The sequence below is a fragment of the Otolemur garnettii genome, unplaced genomic scaffold (assembly GCF_000181295.1).
Source record: "Otolemur garnettii isolate 467f Iridium unplaced genomic scaffold, OtoGar3 scaffold00123, whole genome shotgun sequence".
In the NCBI taxonomy this organism is placed as follows: Eukaryota; Metazoa; Chordata; class Mammalia; order Primates; family Galagidae; genus Otolemur; species Otolemur garnettii.
Window position 1 is genome coordinate 1,155,915 of NW_003852518.1, and position 23,290 is coordinate 1,179,204.

Sequence of the window (23,290 nt, forward strand, 5' to 3'; positions counted from 1 at the left end):
TAGAGGTGGCCCCCAGGCTCCTGCAGCATTCGGTTCAGACTCTACACTCTGGTCCTAGAGTCATTCAAAGGCATCTCTCCTCTTTGAACACATTATGCAAAAGCCAATTTAGAAACTACCCAGCTGGATGGCAACAAAGAAAAGCAGAAGAGCAGACACCGGGAAAGCACATCTTCCTGCCTTTGGAACCTTTTTTTTTTTTGAGACATAGTCTCACTATGTCACCCTTGGTAGAGTGCTGTAGCATCACAGCTCACAGCAACCTCAAACTCCTGGGCTTAAACAATTCTCTTGCCTTAGCCTCCCAAGTAGCTGGGACTATAGGAACCTGCCACAACGCTCAGCTATTTTTATTGTTCTTGTTGCTTTTTTTGTTTAGCTGGCTGAGGCCAGGTTCAAACCCACCAGTCCTGGTGCATGTGGCTGGCGCCCTAACCACTGACCTATGGGTGCTGAGATGCCTTTGGAACTTTTCAACATCCAGAGTTTTTTCTAACACTCTAATCACTTCTAGCCACAGTTGGCAAACCCAGCAAATGAGGCTCTCTTTCTTGAGCAAGGATCCCAGTCCACACCCGCAGGTGTGGCCCAGACCCAGCTCTCTTAGGCTACAGTGAGAGGCTAGAAAGAGCTAAACTGCTTTTTTATTCTTTTCCATTTAACTATTTTTTTTATTGTTGTGCTCTCCTGTTTAGGGAAAATAAATTCAAATAAAGCTAAAAGGTAGAGGATAAAATGCAAAATCTTTCTCTTCCTTTTTCTCCTCCTTAACTCACTTCCTTCCACCACCAATTTTCCAAGAGGAAGTCTAGGTTAACAAATATGACTCCAGAATTTCCCTACATGTATGTCCAAGCGTATGGAAGATGTGTCTGTGTGTGTAATTTGTGTTCTTTGTAAAGGAGGAGACCCGCATGAGCTTGTCTCACTTTCACCCAAATCTTGGACTTCTTTCTACACTAGTATCTTCATTTTTAAGAGCTGTGTGTTCAAGGGCATGGATGTACCACAGTTTTTAAACATTAATAACAATGACACCTCTGTGGTGAGTTACCCAGGGCCAACAGTGAAGATGACCAACAATCTCCCAACAGTGAAGCTGCTAGATTGCAGGTGTACCTGCTGACCAACTGGCATGGCAGCCAACACAAGCCCCTGAGCACCATGTTTTATAAGCTGGCACTTTGCTTGCTCCTTGCACCCTGAAGAGTTTAAGTCTAAAACTAGGTACATGAACGGACCAGCTGACAGAGCGGGCAGAGGTCGACATCTGTGATTGGCAGGAGATCCATCTCCAGTTCAAGGGGACTTGAAATGTCCTCTCCTGCACCTTTTGCAGGGAATAGTCACAGAGTCGAGCAGCAAGGACGCTCCTGCCTCATCTCCATCAGGAGCACCCACTTACCCACTTAGACCAAAATGCGAAATTCACTAAAATCTTCAAAACATGTGGATGCAGCTCACCCTAAGCAAGATGGCACTGACAGAGCTTTTTCCAGTAGAGGGCAGCCCTTGGGACTGGTACAAGCCTGTGAGGCTCTAAAACATAGAATACTGAAGGTCCCCAAAGCCAGGGAAGCCACTACTGCTGCTGACACCTCCAGGGACAGGGCCAGACGGACAGCTGGCTCCCTACACCTGTGCACACGGGAACTGGCTGGCCATCCACCCGCAGCATTGCCAAAAGGGACAGTTTGTGACCCATCTTGGGCGTCTCCCACTACTGACTTCTCTACTTCTTGGGTCTCCTGTGGTGAGATGAGTGATGTCCAATACAACTTGAAGAATATATGGTAAATAGGAGCACCGTTATTTCTACACTTAAAAAATGTTCAAGTATTTTGAATTGTACCTCAAAGTTAGTTTTTCAAGCTACATTTCTTCTGTCTCTCCCTTTCCCCCATCCCACCTTTGTCCCTCTCTCTTTTTAAATGTCACCATTGGCATGTGTTTGGGTGTTTGAACTGATTAATCAGCCATTTTTCCTCCCAACAGTACAAATACACATTTAACGCTGTTCAATCTTTTTTTTTTTGGTCAGATTTAACAGTAAAACAAATTTAATCTTTAAGATTTTTCTGTTCAGGTTCTCAAATTAGGATAATCTATAAGGGGCGATGCAGACCCTCATACAAACTCCATCTTGGCCTTTCAGAGCAGCTCGCCTTCCTCCCTCGGGAGCACAGCAAGCACCTGGGGGCCTTTCTCAGGAACTCCCCATACAGGTAACTCATAAGGTCTCACCTGAAACTTGGGACATGTCTTGACCCTCATCAGCGTCCATTGTCCTCAGGTTATCTGAGAAAGAGAGGAAGGGATTTTAGTTTAAAGTAAAAATACTAATAAGATATGAGAGAGAGGGGGAGAGAGAAAGGGAGAGAGAGAGAAGCCCTATGCTATTTAACAACAAGGTTATCTGGCAAGAATAATGCATTTTCCTCCTCACATACTTGCTGGAGTATCAGACTGGCACAGACCTTGATCCTTTTAAAAACAGCATTACAAAGATTTATAAAAATATCATTACAAGCACAGGAGGACCAAATTTGTTATTTATTGTTAATTTCCTACTGCATAATAACCCAAAATGCAAACTGACTGCAACAAAATTAAGCAGAAAATTAAATGGCCCTGGGTCATTGTAGGCACAGAATTCATTCTCTTGGCTGATCCATAGTTATGTTCTTTCTAATTTACTGAGCATGCATCGATGAACCTTGAGTCAGCTTGGTGACACGCGTACAATCAGCAATCAAAAAAACGAAGCAATTTGCTGAAGAATGTCTCATTTACCCAGGCAGGGCTGCATATCTGAGCAGCAACCGCACCACCTCCATCAATAATGAATACACCTCCAGCCTGGCAGATGGGCAACATGGGTGCTCCTGTCTTTGTCCCTCAATCTTTCTGGGCCCTTGCCTCAGACTCCACCAGCACTCCTACACGGGAGAAGTGAAGCTCACCACGGCAGCAAAACAAGCCCAGGAGAGGGCCCAGCCTTCCTGTTTTGCCGACAGCTGCCTGGCTCCTCAGACTGGTTTAAATTTAAGAAATACAACCGGGAAGATGCCGTCCTTCAGTGGCCACAGTGAATGTCCCACAGGCTGCACAGCAAGCCACCACACAACCCGGGAGAGACTCTGAGCATTAGTGGGGCAGAAACAAAGAGAGTGCTGTGTTTTACACTCGGGGTCCTGGCCTGCAGCTCAGCATCTCAGGTGCCTACAGCAGATGACAGCTGCTACCTCTGAGGATAAGAAAGCTGTGGCCAGCAGAATGTGACCTCAAGGAAATCTGCTCATTTACGCTCCGCTAAATAGCCTTCAGTAGGGGTCCTTAGCAAATGGAGTCTATGTGCCGACTCTCCAATTAGGGCCCCATCAACCTCCTTTATTATTAGTTTTTTATTTATCCTCCCTACCTCCTGTCTGTCCTGTCTCTCTGGTTTAGGTTTGGGTTTTAGAACTGAAAAATCCGGTGTGGATCTGAGCTAAGGCCTGTTTTCAGCAGACACCTAAAAACTGATGGACAAATTGGTGACCTTACCCTCTGCAGGTGGGCTGAAAACTCTGCAGCACAAGTGTTATACGTATCACACCGATGTGGCTTTATATACCTTTATATCTTTTATGGTGCTTATGGAATGAATATGCATCTTCAGTTTCGGGAATATCAGTATTAGTCATGAAGAGGACATAAATGACAGACATGTTTTCTGGACAGGGAGGGGTTTTCATCTATTTCTTAAAGGTACTTAACTAGTCTGAGCTGTGATATGAGTTTTCAAGACTGGTGTGTGGCTTCAAGTACAGCCAGTGGCCACAGTAGACGAAAAGTGTTTCAGAGACCAAAGTGTCCACCAACTTGCCGAAACCAGACCCCAGACCAATGGGCCCTGAAGCCAGCACAAATGTCACCAAAAGATAGTGTGTCCAGAGTCTCAGACACTTTACTATGAAAAAGGCAAAAAAGTCTTACTTCTAAAACTGTCCAAACAATGATAAAGAATCAAGACAGACTCAAATGAGAAAAATCTTTGTAATCACTGGGCAGCGCTCTCAGGAAGAGCTGCTGTGGTTACATGTCTGCACAGACCAGCTCCCCAGTGCCTCTGTGCTGACTGGTCAAAAGTACCGGACTCAAATCTTGTTGCAACAACTACTCAACACAGAATTTTCAGAATGGTGACTTTAAACTTTTTGCTACATAAAATGATAGTTTTTTTTTCCACAATGTTTTTTTAAAAAGCCAAAAAAAAGCCCATAATTTTCACCACTTACTACTAAATTTTTGTGTGTGTTTGTGTGTTTCTGTGCTTTTTACACGAAGAGAACATTAAACATATTCCATATTTGGAACTGTTTTAAAAATATTTTATATTTAATACTATACTTATATTTTTATTTAATAAATGTCATCATCATGTTAACAAGCCACACACTGTGCACTTGATCTATTTAACTAATACCCTCTGGTAGTACTTTCCAAGTAAAAGAAAAAAGAATGTTTCCAAGCCAAGCTCCGGTTCTGCCACTAAGCACCAAAGGGGAAAACCTTCTCCAGTGGAGCACTGCCCAAGCCTCTGGGTTCGCTGCATAAGGACACAAGTCAGCAATGCTAAGTCCCTCTGGACAATCTGGCCCTTTCAGGGGTAAGACCTGAGAACCCATTAAACACCAGACTCCTGGCAGTCTGCTCCAGGGCTGGCCCCTGGTCAGGCCCTGCTCTGTGGGAAGCCCCTTCCTCTGGCCAGTCATCTCACAAATGGTACAAGCATGATCTCTCTGGGCAGCAGGGGAGAATAGCACACTACACCCCAGGGAGCTCTGTGTGTGAGCCCAGGGGCCGGCCAGACTCTTCCACTGGAAGCTTCATTGCTCCCTGCCACCCCAGCACATGGACCTGGGCTATGCATTGCACCCCACTTCCAATTTCATACACAGTTTCAAACCACCTCTGACAGCAGCCGGCTGCGTGGACTTGGGACCTGCAGTCACTGGGAGCTTGGGCTTAGAAGGGTCCCTTGTTGGGGTGATGTTTGACAAAATTTTTAATAATTTTTGAACAAAGGGCTCCAAGTTTTCAGTCTCCCTGGGCCCTGTGAATTCTGTGGCCTGACTTGTCTGACGTCATAAGGGCTGACTTAACCAGCTCCTGAAAACTTCCCCAAACTCCAAATTTGCATCTCTTGGAATGAAAAAGCAGTGACTTTTTCTGTAAAAGTGACTTGGCTTCTAGAGAAAGTCTTAGGAATATTCAAACAATGGGAAACTGTTTGAGGGAAAGGAAATGAGGCCTCTTCCCAGACACTGCTGCTTACAAAGGGCGGCCTGCAGTGTCTAGAAGGGGCACTCCAACCTTGCCCCACCCCCTCAGCCGCACGTGTGCCACCTCTGCTCTTTGTCTATAAAGCACTTACAAGTAATGCAGAGTGGAAAATGGAATTGAAGCCTGATACCGACTCTGCCGAAAAGGAGCATATGCCTGTAAAGGAGTTAATCACAAAAGCAAACTCATGACATGTTTTTACAAACTTTCACCTAAATGAGAACCAAGATCACCAGGTCTGTAAAGGGACATCCCAGAAGGAAAAAATATTTCACAGAAATGTATCATAATTTTCTACTCTGCCTGGGAAGCCCAATTTCAGACAGGAGCTAAATGAATAGATAGTAGAAAATACAACGATATCAATAAACTAACTCTCACCTGTGCAATTCTTATAAACATGAATGCTTTTATTGTTTCTTTGGAGCAAACAGTTCTGAATCTTGCACAAAGGGAAACAGATGCAGAGATAAGTGTGGGGCCAACGTGACAGAAGCTGTCCATGGCTGTCCATGGCTGTCCCTCCAGGAGAGCTGGAGAGCGGGGGAGTGAAGTCTGCTGTCATAATCCCACTCGGGACTGATCACAGATTTGGAAGGTCTATAATCTCAGTCTTTCCCGTCTCCTCCAGCCCTCACTCCTTCCACCTCCACCTCCCATGTCCTTCTCTCTCTCTCTCTTTCCGTCATCCCTCTCTCTCTCTTTCCCATTTTTCTACATCCCTCTCCCTCCCCTCTTTCTGCTCTTTCTCCCCTCTCTTTCCATTCTCTCTTCTCTCCTCTGTTTCTGTCCCTCTTTCTCCCTTCTTCTCAACAGAGTCAAAGAGAACTTACTTTCCTAGACTCAGTTTCAAAGAGTTAGCATATCATTAACTTCAGAGGCAGTGAGAAGAAGACCCAGGCAAGCAGGGGCACCAGGGGAGGGCCAAGCTCCCTTACTGCCTCTGCTGGACCCATGCAGCTTGCCCAGGGCCTGAGAGCCTGAGTGAAAACAGCCTCCTGGAATACACCTCTCCTCCTGCCACATGGGTGGGACTGGAACTGGTGTCCCCTGGGGAGAAACCTCCAACCGCCCTGGGCAGTCACTGCTTCCCAGTGGGTGTTCTGGCAACCCTTGCTCAAGAGCACCCTCATAGGCAGTTGGAGCACCCTACCCCCTGGCTGCTGGGGACCCAGATAGGTGGCGTAGCCCTAGTGTCCCCCTCCTTTCTGACAGCAACACCTCTCTTCAGTGTCCTGGATTAATGAAGTGAAAATGAAAAGCCAGATGCCAGCTTTTCAGGTGGCCTCAATTCACGGCTATGGAACAGCTGCTGACCAAACTTGGGCTCTGGGTCTCTCTATGAGCTTGTTCATAGGCAGCACATAGTACTTCTCAGGAGGTTTTAAAACACGTTAATTCTCGGAGATTTGAACAACTGCATTACACTACCTTTTTTTGTTAGTTTTTAAAGCAAATTCCTTTCCCTCCCCTGGTCCGGCAGAGGTAATTCTCTGTCCAGTGACATTTCCTAACATTTCACGAATGCCTTGTGTATTCCAGGAGCTGTAAAGGACTGTCACTTCTAGCCAGCTTTACTAAGCCACTTACTCAGCGTCTGGCATTCAGGAGGCAAACAATTAAACCGCATAAGACCACAGATGTCATCTATCTGTCTTGCTCACCGGTTTCCCTGAGTGCCCAGCACAGAGTCCAGTGTACAGCTGGCATTCAGTCCCTACTTGCTAAATACTTACACGTGTATTTTTGCTGAATACATTTGTTCTAACCCTCATAATTAAGCCCAAGGTATTTATATTATCATTTCCTTTTTATAGTTGAGAAAATCAAGTCTATAAGAGAGTGGCAGCCTGTCCACAGCTGAGCAGAGACAACCCACGTGGCCTCCTGATGGTGGTTTTTTTCTAACACTTCTGCCAGTCAGAATGTCACAGCCCAGTGCAGTGGTCACAAACTCCAAAAGGACCATAGACAAGACAAGGGTATATTGTACCAGACAATAAGCATGTTCTTTGAAATATTCTGCAATTAACGCAAAGTTCGTCACAAAACTACAGTGCAGTTAACTTTTGGTTATTTGGTCACATATATATGATTTTTTTTTTTTTCCTTTTCTAATAGGGGAAGCTACACTAAAGTTATGTTTGGGGTTATTTTCTTAAATACTCAATGATGCTTATTTTAAAAGAATTATATACTGGGGGTGGGGGGGCTGGGCCAAACCTGTAATTTATTTCAAATACCTTAGGTCACAGACCTCTTTAATAAAACCCATTATTCTTGCTGAGAGACAAGGCCTTTCATCTTCAGACTGGTAGATTTTACTTTTGCAAATCTATCATATCACTGTGAATTACACTGTATCTTAAAAAAGGAAATCTTCCAAGAGAAAGCTGAGGCAATATGCAAAGTCTTTGTATCCAGTCAAAGAGACCTTATAGGTTTTCGTAACAATTTGACAAAATAGGTTGGGAGAACATAAAAACTTCTGAGCACTCTTATTTCATTTCCAATTCTTTTCATTTTTCAAAAATTAGCTGCCAATCTACACATTTTCGTGATTATTCCACAGAATATTGCTAGTACAAATAACAATAGAAAACAAGATTTAAACAGGAAGGCAGGAATCTCATTTGGCTTTTTTACTGTCCCTCCCCACCCTCCACCCCCACATAACCCAGCCATAGAAAACTCCTCCAGTGGTTTTGTTCTACTGCGAACCCCTTGTAGGGGGCAAATCAGCTCAGATGTAAAATTCTGTCCTCATATCACCCTCTCCCCCCAGGCAAGAACTGATATGCAGAAGAGGAAGGGTCAGAGAGGGTCTTAACCCACATCTAAACCATGCTGCTTCAACATTTTCTTAGTAGGGAGGTAGTTTATGCAGAGGGAAAAGAAGCACAAGAGTATTTTAAAATGCTACAAAGGTGTCACTTGTCTCAAAGTGAGGCATAAGAAAAATGGTAGACATTGTATTAGAAAAGTTGTCTTCAAAATAAAGAAGGTGAGTTAGAGAAAGTCCTCTGTGCTCACACACTTGTTATTGCAACTGGCCCAGAGGTGGTTTCAAGCCCCCATCAGTGTCCTGTCTATATTCTCAGAGGCCGACACGCACGTGGGGAGGAGAGGCTTCCCATGTCCCCCACGGCACCACCGTCTCAAGCTACTCACAGTAACTGTTATTTACAGAACAACCATAGAAGAGGCACACACAGCCAAAACTGACAGATGCTTTTATAGGACCTTTCTTAATTTTGGCCACCACTGTAGGCCACTTCCTAAGTAGCTTCCTCAAATACAAATGGCTATTTACACTTCATCACTTAAGTAAAAAAAAAAAAAAGAAAGAAAGAAAATCTAAATTTAGACTCATTTTCTTCTGCTCTCTTACTGATTTTGGAAGACTCTGATGCACGGCTGGGAACTGTGCAACAAAATGAAGTGTGAAGAAAGCCGGGCGACGGTTTCAAAAACCATAGAGACTGTCTCCACAATAGGGTGTACCAGATACTCCCCCAAATGCTGACGTTGTTGATTTATTGCAATAAAGTAAAGGGACCGAGGGGCCCCAAACAAAAATTCTTTTGTTCCTATTTTTAATATTTTCAATGTTTCCCCACCACTTTTTAAAAAGGAAATACAGTTATACTAAGTTTTTTTAATTCAGCAAGGCAGTATGATATGAAAAAGAATACATCATTCTTGCCTTCTTAGTAGTGCAGATGTCTTAACATAAAGTAAATAATTTCAGTGGATGTTTTAAAACTCAAAATTGAAACTGCACATAGTAGAAAAAAATCTACTTGCATATCCATATCATTTCAAAAATGCAGTTTTGAAATTTCTACAAGGACATTTGAATTCTATTAAAAGAAGTACTTGTGCGAGTTTATTTGGCAAGAGTTGTCTTTTATTTTGACTCAATGAAGTAAAATTATGTAGGTTTTCAATGGATCATTTTTATTGTTTATGAACCCACATATGTGTATTCATTGAAAATTACTAAAAGGTCATTATTGATTGATTTGCCCATTGAGGACATTTTCCTAGGTACTATAAATAGTTTTTAAGATTTTGTTTAGCTACACTCTCTACCATGCAGCTGGTGGTAAGAAAAGATCTACAAATTGAGATGTAAAAACAGAGAGAAAAATGTTTTCTAGATCAAATATACCATGGGATTCACTGTTACACATATATCCATTTACCCCTTAACTTACTCCTTGAACTATAAAAGGCCACTATGGCCCCACCTATTTGTAATAAGGGATATTCAGTCTTTACCAGGGAGAGATACAGACATCCTAACTGTCACCTCTAATTCAGGATAGCCCACATGGTTTCTAGACTAATTGGAAATTTTCCCTGAAAGATTGTAATTCTGAGGTTGGAATAACACAAAATTATCAACTATCAATTACAATGGGATAATTCATAAAACTATAAAAAATTAAACTCTGTTCACATTTTTCAACTATGCTCACAGTACATACAATGTGGATTCAAACAAATAAAGGTTCATAGCTTTTTTCATACCTTGGCCTCTTACTAGCTTTAGTACTTGGGAAATTCACCTTGGTTACCCCACCAAGGGGTTTCAGCTGAAGTCAAAATAAGCCCTGTCTCAGAAGGGCAAAAGGAAGGATACATGTATCAGTTTCTTGGTAACAATGGCTCCTGTGGGCAACAAACCAAATGAGGACAGAAAAGAACTTCACTTGATAATCTACACTGACATCTGGATCATGGTAGAAACAAAGTTCTAGATTTCTCTGTTATTCTGTGACAGAGAGCGCAGCACTAGCTATTCTCTTCCCCAAACCTGGAAGCATCCCTAAGATGTCCAGGCCAACACCATGAATCATGCAGCAAGGTCCATGGGAAACATGGGCGTGAGGCCCAATCAGGACTATTTGGACAAGATTCTGTGATTCTTAACCTGTAGCCTACAATACCATGCAAACCCAGGGGTGGGGGCAGTAAAACCCTGCAGAATCTTACAACTTCCTCATTTGCTGCCCACATCAGAAAATGCTTATGTCTATCAGCAAGCAAAACACAGGCAAACTCAGGTAAACACTCAGATCATTCTGTATTCATTAGATAAGTTGAAATTTTTTGTTTTCAACGTTTTACTGTTTAAAGTTCTTTCTTAGCCAATTTCATTTCTTTTACATTTATCTGCTCTTAGTTAGAGGGAAAATTCATTTTTTTTGAGACATTGCCTCAAGCTGTCACCCTGGGTAGAGTGCTGTGGCATCATAGCTCACAGCAACCTCCAACTCCTGGGCTCCTGCCTCTGCCTCCCAAGTAGCTGGGACTACAGGTGCCTGCCACAGTGCCCGGCTGTTTTTTTTGTTGTTGTTGTTGTAGCCGTCATTGTTGTTTGGCAGGCCTGGGCTGGATTCGAACCCACCAGCTCAGGTGGATGCGGCTGGCACCTTAGCTGCTTGAGCCACAGGCACCAAGCCTAGAGGGAAAATTCTTTAAATTCAGGCAAAAACATACAACCTCACACTAGTGGGAAAACACCCATAGTGGAAAAGTTCTAGGATTTTCCAAACCATTTTTTAAAATGATAATTAACTGCCTTATCTTCAACACATGACATAATTAGCAGTATGGTTTTAATTCAATGAAATGGGATACACAATTTATCAATATGTCTTTATAGTGAATCTCTTTGAATATCTCTGTAGTTTTCTGCCCTACACAAAACTTAGCACAAAGAAAAGTAAAAGGTCATTTGCTCAGGTTAAGAGTGGGGCTCACACTGGGGGCTCACTGGCTATCTAGTTTCCATTAAAAGCACTGGAGCACACTTCAGAGTGCTTCACAAGAAAGCTTACAAAAGGTCAATTCCTCATTTTCGTTTCTGCCAAAGATTCTATATTAAACATTTTCCCCATCAGGTCAGCGGAAGAATCTCATATGGAATTTTATTTGCTCCAAGTTTGCCAGCAAAAATCTGATATAACAACAAAAATATATCAAAAATTGATAAATCAATTGTCATAGTGAAATTTCTAGCTTTAGAAAAGGACTCTAATCCAAACCATGTTGTTCATTTTCAGATAGTTTCAAGCTAACAGAAAATGCTTTCAAGTGTAGATTTTAGAGTGTGATCTGAAAAATGGAGCATAACAATCTACTTTAATATGTGTAAGGCCATTCAAAAACATTTTGTTGTTTCAATAGCCAGTGCAAAGGCCTCATTGATGATAGAAAGAAAGAGAGGAGAAAAAGGAAGGGAGAAAAAGAGAAAGAAAGGGAAGAAAGGGAGAGAAGATACCCAAGCCCACGCGGGGCCCTTCTCCCCATAGCAATGCTGTCCTCACCACACCTAACCTCCTACCCAATACTGTTCACTTCTGGGGTAAAATGGCGGGAAGAGAGCCAGACTTCCTTCAGCAGTGAGCTGATTGCTGCAGAAAAATGAATCTTTGCACACTCGAGTGAGAAAGTATGAAGAAAGCACTTTTCCACTAATTAGGGCCCATTTTCAGCCATTCATTAAGCCGTGGCCCTGCGCCATGACCTATAAGGAGAGGAGCACGGGGCCAGCCCGAAAGCAGAGCATGCAGATGGAGCATAATGATGTGCTCCATCACCCAGACAGGCAGCCTGCGCAGGTGAGTGGGAGGCTCCGGACCCAGGCCGCCCCTGCAGAGAGCCCAGCAGGGGACAGGGAGGGACCCATGCTGGCTACTCCAGGCCAATCCATGCAAGCACAGGGAAGACCCCGCGTGGCACTCACCAACCACCTCTGGCCCCCAGGCCAAGCGAGAGCTGCCTGTCCCACACAAATCCAGACTGCGAGGACCCAGGGGCTCCGTGTCCTTCTCCTCCTCCTCCCGAGAGGTTCCTCCTCTACCTTCACACTTCACTGGGGCTCAGAGCAAGTGGAACCACTTGCCAAATATGCAAAAAAGGAGGGAAGATGGTTTTCTCTCAGGAAAACACAGACAGGAAGGGAGCCTGCTCTTCCTGTCCTAACCAAAGCGAGTTCAGAAATTATGTGGACGTCTGATTTGTCAGGCTTGTGGTGGAAAGGGTGCTCTTTTAGTCAACAGGAATTGTGAGTTCCCCAAAGGCAGAAATGGCCATGGCAGAAAAGAAATAGGGCAAAAAGCCTACAACGGGGGACACAAGTGGCCCCTGCACCTGTGACTTGGGGTTTTTACCATTTTTAACAGTTCATCGCCAGTGGCTGGCTGAAGACACCTCTGGCATCTCTCTACCTGTTAATCACAGTCAAACATGAGATGGAACAATGTCACGGACACAGTCTGGCAGTGGCCTGTGTAGGCCTCAGTTGCTCTTCTGTCAGGGCTCCTCTGCAGTAACTACAGGGACACAGCCAAGCAGAGCCAGGCACTCACCTCTTCCCTTAGAACTTTCACAAGCCTTTTGTTTGCTGTTACAATTCACCTGTCACATGAAGCACTTCACCCTCAGTGTTTCAGAATACCTTCAAAATATGTGTTACAGTATCATCAAACATTTAAAAACGGTATCAAGCAAAAACTCTTAAAGCAATGGCACTGAAAATCTAAGGATAGAAGTCTGTATTTCAGGAAATACGGAAAAGTAACCTGGGGTATGAAGCCACTTATTAAAATGCAAAGAAATAGGATGAAGCCATGGTCCATAGGAAGACGCCAGTGTGAGTGAGGGAACAGCAGCACAGTAAAAACTGTTTGGTTGCTGTTGCTATCGTTGGGTTTTGGGTGCCTATGTCCCAGACAAACCCCATTCCTACTTCACTGCTTAACTGAATTTTAAGAGTGTGTGTGTGTGTGTGTGTGTGTGTAAGAGAGAAAGAGAGAGAGCCAGATGCCCTCTGGAGCAAAATAAAACAATGTGTCAAGATGTGAAATGAATTCATGTTCTCCTCTTAAAGGATGGAGAACTTGTTGCTTTTATATCTGGTATTATCTCCCAAGAAATGGAATGATTATATGAAATAAATAGCCCCGAAGTCTCTATAAATATAAGAGAGCAAAGTTCACTGTCAGGGCAGGCGCTGCAGCAACTCTCGACATTAAAAGCAGGAGTCACAAGGCCCCCAAATGCTTGTCAGTCTTAGGAACAGAGGTGTCAGAAGACAAGGGTTTCTAGAGAACCTGAAAGGATCCTGGTTGACTTTCTGTGAGCTGGACTCACTTACATAAATCTCCCTTAGGATACGACAACAAGAAGCAATACTTATTTCATAGCGAAATTATTTCATAATTCCAAAGATTAAAGGAGGAAAAAATTCCACAAAATGGTGCCATCCTTGATGAATTCTTTATTAACTGCAGTTAACATTACATGAATACACAAAATTAGAAAACACCCCAAATACTAACATCATTTATCTCTAAACTCACTCTTACAAATAAGAAATCCATTTTGTTTTAGCAAAAAGTTTAAAAAGGGGGGGGGGCTTTATTACTCAGGTCAGGTCTCTTTGACGTTAAAACTCTGTCCAACACAGTCCCATGCCCCTCTCGCTCCATGCTGTGTGTGTGTGGTGCACATCTGTGTGGGATTTCTTTATTTTTTTTATTTATTAATGACTCACAATCTTAAGAGATGAGTGTGTGTGTGTGTGTGTATATAGAAACAGAGAAAGAGAGAGGACTCTCAAATTTCAAAAGTTTTGACATTCATATTGACAACATTCTACCATACTAACCAAACATGAAACACACAAATCCAAATTAATATAAAAAAGTCTCCAAAGCAAACAGCCACTATTCTCAAACTCAAAGCCTCTAGTCAAGAAGAGAGACAACAGTGCCTGAAGCTCGGCTAGGCTTTATACCTGTTGGCCAATACGTTCATTGTGATGTTAATTTTTCAACAAGGGAAATGACTACAAACACACCTATGGTTGATCTCTTCAGGAGACCCTGTACAAGCTCTTCAAAGAGCCAAACCTAACCCATCTTCACTTACTTGCGGCCCTGGGGTCTTATATAGACCATGATGCTGGGCTATTACTGCTCCCATGTTCCTGAATTTTAAGGGATGTGTCTCTTTCCAAGATGTAACAGTCTAATCAGAACACTGATGAATGAAACAAACACACTGTCCAGTTTTTAAATTTCTTCCTTCAACTCTCACCATGAAGCAAAGAGGAAGAAAACCTGACCATTTAACTCAATAAAATGTTTTGGTCACCAGCTTTGGTGGAGCGTCTGATCGGGAAGCACAATTTTTTTCCACGTAAAAAATGGCACACATGTATTCTTGAGAAAATTGTGTATGGGATACATTCTAGCAAACCAGAATGGTGCAGTTTTATAAATGTGACATTTCTACTTTTATGTACGTTTACAAGTTATTTCTTTAACATGTTCTGCTTATTACAAGATGCCAATGTAAGAAGGTGAATCTTCCTGTCACGAATATATTTGTTCCTGTTTAAATTTTCAGCCACAGACCAAATAACCCGATTTGTTGCTGAAACAATTCTGACACAATCGAATATAAATAATACCGAAATTTTACTGAAATTTTTACTTAAAAAAAAAGAAAACGAAAACATGTAGAAAAGAGATGAGTCCAATGAACCACATCCAACAAATATCTTCAAACAAAGAAACAAAATACAAGAAGGCTACAGACATTTTCCAGCAGCTCTCTCTCTCCTCCCCAACACATAACCAAAGTAAACCAAAAGCATTTGGACTTCTGTGAAAGTGTAAATAACATACATAGTATTTTCAACTTCCATAAAAATTCTCCTCTTTTACCACTAGTTGATGTAACTAGGAAGGAGATATTTCTTCAACACCATTTTGTCTCTGCAAGTTTTAAACAAGGAACCTCAAAGCTGAAATAATGCTGTCTGTAGCAAGGTAGGGAATTAGGGGTGCGTACCCTAACCACAGCACAGGGCACTGAAATTCATGCTAGGTGGGCTCCAGCCGCAAAAGAGAATGGTAACTACATTCCAAAGCGGTGCCTGTTCAGACCCTAAAGAATCAGCACGGTTTCCACTCATTAGACGCCATGTACTGTGTCTGCAAACTAGAAGGAAAAACAATCACACCTTCAAAAGCTTCCTTAGGAATCGCCAGCGATGCTTGACAATTTTTTAAAATACATTTCAAACATAATCCAAAGTAACCTCATCTCTTAATATTACTGCGGTTTTCCTGAGAAAGCGTCCTGCGTGCCTGAGAGCCAAACTTGCAGTCAGCAAAAGTACCAACTTTTAAAAACCAGGATAATTCCTATTTTGCAGAAGTCAATTCAGACCCAATGAAATCATTTTATAGTGTGTAAGAAGAAAGCTCTCGCCTCAAAAATTAAGGGGAAAGCACTTCCCAAATGACTTTACAACTGACTTCTGTGATCTCGCTATGTTATTTCACATAAATTTAAATTTGACTGGGAGTAGAACATCTGGTGACAGCAGGGCTGCTCAGAAGTGTCCCATGCCGGCCTGGTGCTGCACCTGTGAGTACAGACCCAAGTGGCAGAGGCTCTGACAAAAGTCAGTGTTGTCACTGTCCTCGGAAAGGAGAGGCGGACCTGAGCGACACCAGGGATTACGAATTTTAGCATCTTGTCTTTTCTTCTTTCCTATTCTTTCTTTCTTCTTCTTTTTCTTTAATCCACCAGTCACCCCCACGTTTTCCTATTGAAATTCAATTTGAAAACACTCACGTGGATCTGCGCGTTGCGCTTTGGGGGCCAAGATTGATCCTCGGGCTCGAAGAGCAACCTCGCTCGGAGCCGCGGCTCCCTCTGCCCTGCCGGGCTCGCCGCCCGGGTCGTCCGCCTCGCCGCCGCTGCGCGTCCCGCCGCCGCTGAGCGTCCCGCCCGGGCTTGGCTGCGCTCCGCGGGGATCGAGAGGGGCTGTCTCCGCGGTCGCCGCCCTGGGCGCGGGCCGCGCAGGCACTTGTTAGAGTGCCCTGTTAACTTGGCCGCGGAGCTCTTCCCAGCTTTCTTTCACAATGACTTCCTGAAGTTGCTCACTCGCATTGTTCCCCATTTCTCCGCCACATCCCCGCCCCCCGTCGGCGGAGACCCGGCTTTCGCTCTCCCGGCCGACCCGCTGCCCCGCGCGCACAGCGCCGCCCGCGGGCCGCGCACCTGGCCCCTCAGCGCAGGCGGCCCCCGCCGCGACAGCGCGTCGCCACCTGCGGCCGCCCCGAGCGGCGGGTGGCCCGAGCGCGCGCCCTGCGCTCAGTAAACTTTGGGGTGACACACGCTTCCTGTTCCCCGCTCCACTTGCCCCGCAGCCCGCCGGGCTCCGCACGCACGTCCCCGCCGCCGGTCTAGCCGCTTGCGGACGGGGAGCTGGGAGCGGAGAGGAAAGAAGAGGGGCGCGCCGTCCCGTCCCTGCCCCCACCTCCGGGTCCCCGACACGCGCGGCGCCCGTCTGGACCGCAACTCCGGGCCAGCGGGGTCGCTCGCACAAACTTTGCAGCCTCGCGGGGCTCCGGCCCAGCCCCCCAGGGTCGCAGGGGCGGCGGCGGACGCGGGCCATACCTGCAGGCGCCGCCGCCGGCCGCAGCCCGCTCGCCCTCGCCGGGCCCGCTCGGCGCGCCGCCGCCACCCCCGCGCTCAGCGCGCCCGGGCCCTCCCATCGCCAGGGCGCTTCCTGGTTCCAGCGCAGCATCGCGCCTCGGCCCCGCGCGGGATGCGGCGGCCAGTGCTCTGCCCGCGGGCCTGGCGCCCAGCTCGGCCGCGGCGCTGCGGGACCCGCGCGTAACCCGTGGGGGCGCGGCGCGGGCTACATGTGCGGGCCCGCCGCGAGGGGGAGGAGACGCGCGCCGCCGGGCCCGCCACCCAGAGCCCGGAGCCGCTGGTCGGTCAGGGCACCGTATGTCTGGCTCTGCGAGGGGAACTCGGGGGACTCGGGGCACCATAAGACACTTTCCCCCACTATCTGGGAACGCCCGCTGCACGCGCAGCTTTAAGTCCCCGGAACTGGGGTCCCTTGGCTCCCAGGTTCGGGCTTCGGCCCGGATTAGAGTGCCCACCGAGGGGGTGGGAAAAGTTGATCCACCGCAAGGGAGGGGAAGGTGCAATTCATTTTCCCAAGCAACCAATGGAATACCTCTTGTCTCTCTTCCCTCCCACCTGCTCACGGCAGAAGTTAGGATGGCGCCTTCCATCTTGGCCTGTGTGCACACTCAGTGTGGAAGGGCGGCTGCGGGCGGAGGAGACGGCTAGGCAATCCAGCAGCCCCGCTCCACAGCTCCTCACACCTCAGAACTCTCCCTCGCGTGTAAGACATCGTGTATCTCGGTGAAAACGGGAATGCCACCTTTGACAGCGCGCCCCTTCTCACTCTACCCCCCATTCTGATTAGCAGGGCTCCCCTCGAGCAGGAGCCAGGCAAGTGTGTTCAGCTTCGTCAGGAGAGAATCATAAATTCAATAAACGTAGCCTGGGTCCCTTCCAGGCACTAGGGAGGGGATCAATAGGAGTGGAGTGGGTCCTCTGCCCCTCTAGACTCAGCAGTAAGGCACAAAATAGGCCGGAGCACCCAGGCCTGTGGGTGGGCAGACATCGTGCTCAGGGAATGACTTCCTGCAGTAAAAGGGAAGAAGGGCTCTGTGGCTTCCAAAAGGTAGGATTTGCCGGCACAGATGAAGACACAAGCTTTCCAGGTGGAGAGAACAGACAGGCAATGGGAATAAGCAAGAAATGTCACTTCAGGACAGTTGATTGTGACTGTGGTCGGGGGCTGCCTGGGAAGGCTGTGGCCTGGCTGAGGAGGCTGCCATGTCGGGGCCTGTGCCTCCCAGTAGTGGCTCTGCCCCTGTCATCCCTCCAAGTTCCTTCTGCCCACCGAGAACCATAAAAGCCACCTAGCCGAATTCTTCAAGGACCACTTACATAGTACTCAATCGGTGCTGAAAGACATTCAGCTGTGCCCCGCCTGAACCAGTAAACTCCCTGCTAAAGCCCAGAGGAGGTGAGACTAGTAGGAAGTCCACTGGTTTAATTCCTAGTCCTCCCTCCACTCTGAGACCTTGGGCAAGTAATGGAAACTCCTGAGCTTTATTTATCATCCTCATCTGTAAAAGGAATGAATGTGGCTAAGCCTGAAGAGATTTTGTCAGGACTTACCTTGAGTAAAGTAATATACATAAGCTGCGAGGCTGGGAGGGAGTAAAGGGGGCAGTATTAGAAGTATTAGAAGCAGAAGCGCCTTGAGCCCCCAGTGTCCCTCTAAGCGTGAGCTTTGTTCCCAAGAAACAGACTCAAACGTGGTCTCTGGGGTGTAAACATTGAGGCAGTAGTATATAGGACTAGGAGTCCAGATAGTTTGGATTTGTGATTGTGACTGAGGGCCTTTACCTCCCTATGCTTCGGTGTACTCATTTGTAAGTTGATGGTAATAATATCAGCTTCCTCCTGGGATTATCTGGGGGTAAGTCGGTCATATATGGAAGATGGTGCCATGTTTCTATAGGTAGGGAGGGGAACTCTGTAGGGAGGTGGGATTCACTATTAACCCTCCCACCCCCCACTCTAAGCAGGTAGGGCTGAAGGAACTCGGTTTGGAAGATGGGCTCTGTGGATAGGGTAGACTTGGTAGGACCAGAGATGTCACATAAATCAAGTTGAAGTCCCAAAAAACAGTAATAAATAAAAGTCCACTGGAGGGAAACACGGTTAGGGAAACTGAAACATACGATGCATGTGATACTAGATTTTTTTTTCCATTTTATGTCTAAAGTCATTTTGTTTCATTTATATATTAATTATACATATTCCCCTTTTAATAATGTTAGAATGTTAAATAAAATATAGCTTACTTTATTCAGGCAATATTTGCTAAATTATCAATTCTTCTCTCAAGATTGTATTATCAGAAGAATAAATAACACCTATATAATTAATCAAATGCTACTTATTCAGTGCTTACCATAGTAAGGGAGTCAACCAGGCACTGTTATTCAGGAAGGGCTGGAAGGGATTTTCAAAGAAGAGAAAGTTTTATGACGTAAAAGGGTGATTGAGGTGATATATGTGGTCGATATGGCTAATAGATTTGTTTTTTACTGTGTGAGTTTTCAGCAAGTTATACTCTGAGCCTCAGTGTCCCATCTGCAGGGCATACTTACTTCATAATGGTATAGATAGAATTGTGTGAAATTAATTATGTATGGAAGTAGTTATTATTTTAACCGTATTTTTCTTCAATTTTAAAAAATAGGTTAAACATTAATTAAATAGGCATCAGTTTTTCCTCCAGTAGTTGAGAAATAGCAAAGATATTTTTAAATAACAGGAAAACTTTTTTTGGTTAAAAAAATAGAAGTTGATGATTGTTTTTCTATAGTGTTAACCTAAGAGAACTCTTGCAGTTCCATCTGAAAAGGAGTGAGAGGAGAAGAAAGACCCAGGACAGATGAAACTGTTGTGACAAAGACACTGCCTCTTTGGTTTCTTCTTCCCAATTTTCATGACTTCCAGCTTCTGCTTCTGCTGGTTTTGAAAACAAACGGTTGCTTGCCTGGAGGAAAGTTCTGGATGTCCTTTGGGGGGCCTACCTCTGTGGTTTTGACTCTTTCTGTATGTGCAGACCACTGGCTCCCACCCACTGTTGGAGGTAGAAGGACCAGGACACAGGAAAGGGGTAGAGGGGCTCATGGAGAGCCAGGGCTCTCTCCCGGCAGTGCAGGCAGACAGCCTGGGCAGGAAGCACCTGGTGAGCCCTGAAGGACAAATCTCTGGGTGCTTTGTTTCCTGCGATGTCTGCAAGGCCCTGTCTTGGCTCCTGGTTCTGAAACCTACAGAAGTTTATTAGCACTGCCAACCATTCTCATCTCTGCCTGTAGGTTTTCAACCAAGGATGTGCCACAGCTGACATCAAAATTCTTCCCACTTCTTTATTCCCTTTGGTATTTGTAAGAGAAATGTGCTTAGATTCTCAAAAACAGCAAACTTTTATTAACCAAATTTGCTTAGTAGAGATTCAAACATAAACTGAGTCAAAGGTAGTGATTTGGAGAAGACAGACTTACCCAAAAAAGTTTTCTGATGAAAAATTTATGAAAATGGGTTGGGTAAGTAGATAACTCATTTAACCTATATAGATCAGAATACAGAAAAACAAGAGCTGTGTGTCACCCCCATTTGATTTTATTAGATAAAAACAGGATCAGAACACTATTTCTGGAAGTATAAAAACTTCTAGTGGCAGGTATTCATTCATTTATCCAGCAAGCACATCTTTATGGAAAGCTTACCCCTGAGGGTGGTGCTTGAGACACAAGTACTCACAAGAAAGCCTAAGATATGCTCTAGTCTCTTAAGGGCCTCACGTTTTAGTGAAGCAGGTAGACAACAAATAATTTCATTTTGATGCAAAATGTGTCACCTTATAGTCAGACCCAATCCTTATAAAACACAAAGGATGGTGCTAAGTAGTTGCTAGGGCTGGGGATGTTTTGTGGAACTGGGTGGAGAGAAGAGTGGCTTTTCTGCCCCACATCCTGGTAGTATCCTGGAAAGATCTCTCTCAAATGACAGAATGAACCAAAGACTAATAGAATATTGTAACGACCAGCCCCGTCGAGCCCAGTTCTGTGATGGACGTTTCCAGGTAACATCTCCCTATCTAATGATGCAGCAAAGTCAGCACCGTTACCCATTTTAAATGAGGACCCTAAAGCTCAGAGGGTGACTAGCCCTGGATTGGTAGCTGGGCTGTGAAGTAAGACTCTGGGGCCAACATGTTAGTATTTGTTAGCTCTGCAAGTTACCAGGCCTCTCCATGCCTGTTTCCTCCTCTGTAAAATGAGATGACTACTGTGTGACAACAGCAAGAATCCCTTCCTTAGGAATGTGTGAAGTCTGAATGAGTTACTGCACATTCAGGATGCTGCAGTGGGCCCCTGGCATGTCCGTGGTACACTACTAAGCCCTGGCTAGGTGGAAGGGCTGGGGTATGAAACTTGTCCAGTTATTTCAGCCATGCCTCTGCCTTTTCTTTTTAAATTACCTTTCAGACCCTGATGGCTCCTCCTCATCCCCTTTACTCATGTCCCCCATTCCCGTCAGTCCCCATATCTCCTGCTCATGTTCTGTCTCCCAACAGGAAAATGAGATCTTTCCAAGGACTGCTTCCTTTAAGGCACTCTTCTCCACTTGGTGGGAAGCATTTCCCTCCAGGTCTCCTTAGATTTTTTATTTTCTTTAAAGCCAAGTTGTCAATCTAAGTAAGACCAGTCTTGGTAAAGAGTTTGGATAGGATGGGCATGTCCAGAAAAGATTAAGGTCTGTCAATGGGCTTTCCAGTCTGTAAAATACACAGAAATTTCATCTAGTTATTTTTGTATTGTTATATCAAACTCTCTCTCTGCAGTGCATTTGGCATAAATACTTCCTGTCCAGGCTTTAAAGGAAGTGGGACAGATTTGGAAGTAGTGCTGAACCCTGAGACTCCACAGTGGAAAGAGTCCTTGGTGTCTATTTCAGCCTCATACAAGGGCACTGTGTGAACTTGGCTCAGGTAACCTGAGTACCGCATTCTCATTTCTACCACTGGGAAAGTAAATCCTGCTTCATGAGAGTAGTTGTAAGGATTAGATGACAGCATGAACATGAACATATGTTTTATGGACAGAGCCTCCCCTCTTTCACCCAGGCTAGAGTGCAGTGGCCTGATCATAGCTCACCACAGCCTCCAGTTTCTGGGCTGGAGAGCATGAGTATAAATCATCAGTTGTAATACCTAGTGGTCAATGCTAGTCCCTACTCATTCCCTTTCCCTTACTTAGAGGAGCCCGTGAAGATTCCTGGAAGGTGCCATCCAATAGACAACAGATGAAAAAAAGGCAGAGTTCCTGATTCCCAGAAACATGTTCTGAGATTCTCAGTTGAGGCTAACCTTGACTGAGGTGCAAGTCAATGGTTTGTTTGATCTGACAGGTCTGGGAAGAATGATCTCAATGTGGATGGAGCAAAGCCTGGCTGGGCCCAGAGGTCAATAAGTCAGCACTGATCTGGCACGTTAACATTTCCAGAAAACTTCCATGAATGCTTCATTTGATCCTGATGGTATCAGTGAGGAAGATCTAGGGATAGCTCACCTGCTGGCTTTTCCCCTGTGTCACTGGCTGCTCCCGCCAAGTCTGTTTCCTGCATGGCTGGAGCTCCCCAGAGAAGCCATGGACTCAATCACTTAGGCCTCTCTAGAAGCAGTTTGCAATGCAATTTCTGTACTGATGACTCCAAAAATGTGCATCTACAGTTCATAACTCCTTCTGAGACATAGGCTGGTGCAGCTCACTGCCTTGTTGACACCTCTATTTGGAGGTCTAGTGGTCACCTCTTATTTACTGGGTCCTGACTGGTTTCCTGATGCTCCCCACCAACCTGCTCTCCTGCAGCCCTTCATCTCACTTAATAGCAGTGGGCAGTTACTGAGGCCGAAATCTTGGAGTTGTTCTTCACGCCTCTCTTTCACTCACCTTCCCGTCCAGAGGTCCTGTTGGCTGGCTCGGCCCACAGCAAGTCTGCATAGTACAATGTCTTCCTCCCTCCCCTGCGGCCTCTCTGGCCACCTCTCATCTGGAGATGGCCCCTTTAGCAGTCTCTCCACGTCCACCCAGCCCCTCACAGCAGATACAAGAATGGAGTCTGACTGTGGCACTTCTGGGAAGAATGGCAGGCCAGGACTCTATGACTGTCCGAACTTAAGAGGACATGATTCCCTCCCTCCCTGGCCCTCTCCCCTGACCTATGCCTGGCTACTCTCCCATCACACTGACCTATCCCCAGGTGCCTCTAGTCTGCTAGTCCTCAACGGAGCTGCTCACTGCTTTGCACTTTCTGTCCTGTCTTCTAGAATGTTCTCACCTAGAATTTGCCTGCTTTCTCCGCTCCCCCTTACTTGCTTCAAATCTTTGCTCAGTTGTCATCATGGCTGAGGCTGTCACTGTCTGCTTTTCATGAGAGGTCACAACCTTTCCCTCCCCAGAGCATTCCCCTTTCC

At 45.4% G+C, this 23,290-nt stretch overlaps 1 protein-coding gene across 3 annotated transcripts in view; it reads right to left on the reverse strand.

Annotated features, from left to right (window-relative positions):
- IKZF1 (IKAROS family zinc finger 1) overlaps positions 1-16,324 on the reverse strand; it is a 100,019-nt gene extending 83,695 nt beyond the window's left edge. For all 3 annotated transcript variants that reach the window (XM_023517889.1, XM_003797740.3, XM_023517888.1), the window contains exons 1-2: positions 15,994-16,324; positions 2,245-2,298 (exon numbers count right to left, since the gene is read on the reverse strand). In XM_023517889.1, coding sequence (XP_023373657.1) covers positions 2,245-2,284 — 40 coding nt within the window. In that variant the 5' untranslated portion in view covers positions 2,285-2,298; positions 15,994-16,324. The remainder of the gene's footprint in view (positions 1-2,244; positions 2,299-15,993) is intronic.
- Between the last annotated feature and the right edge of the window lie 6,966 nt (positions 16,325-23,290).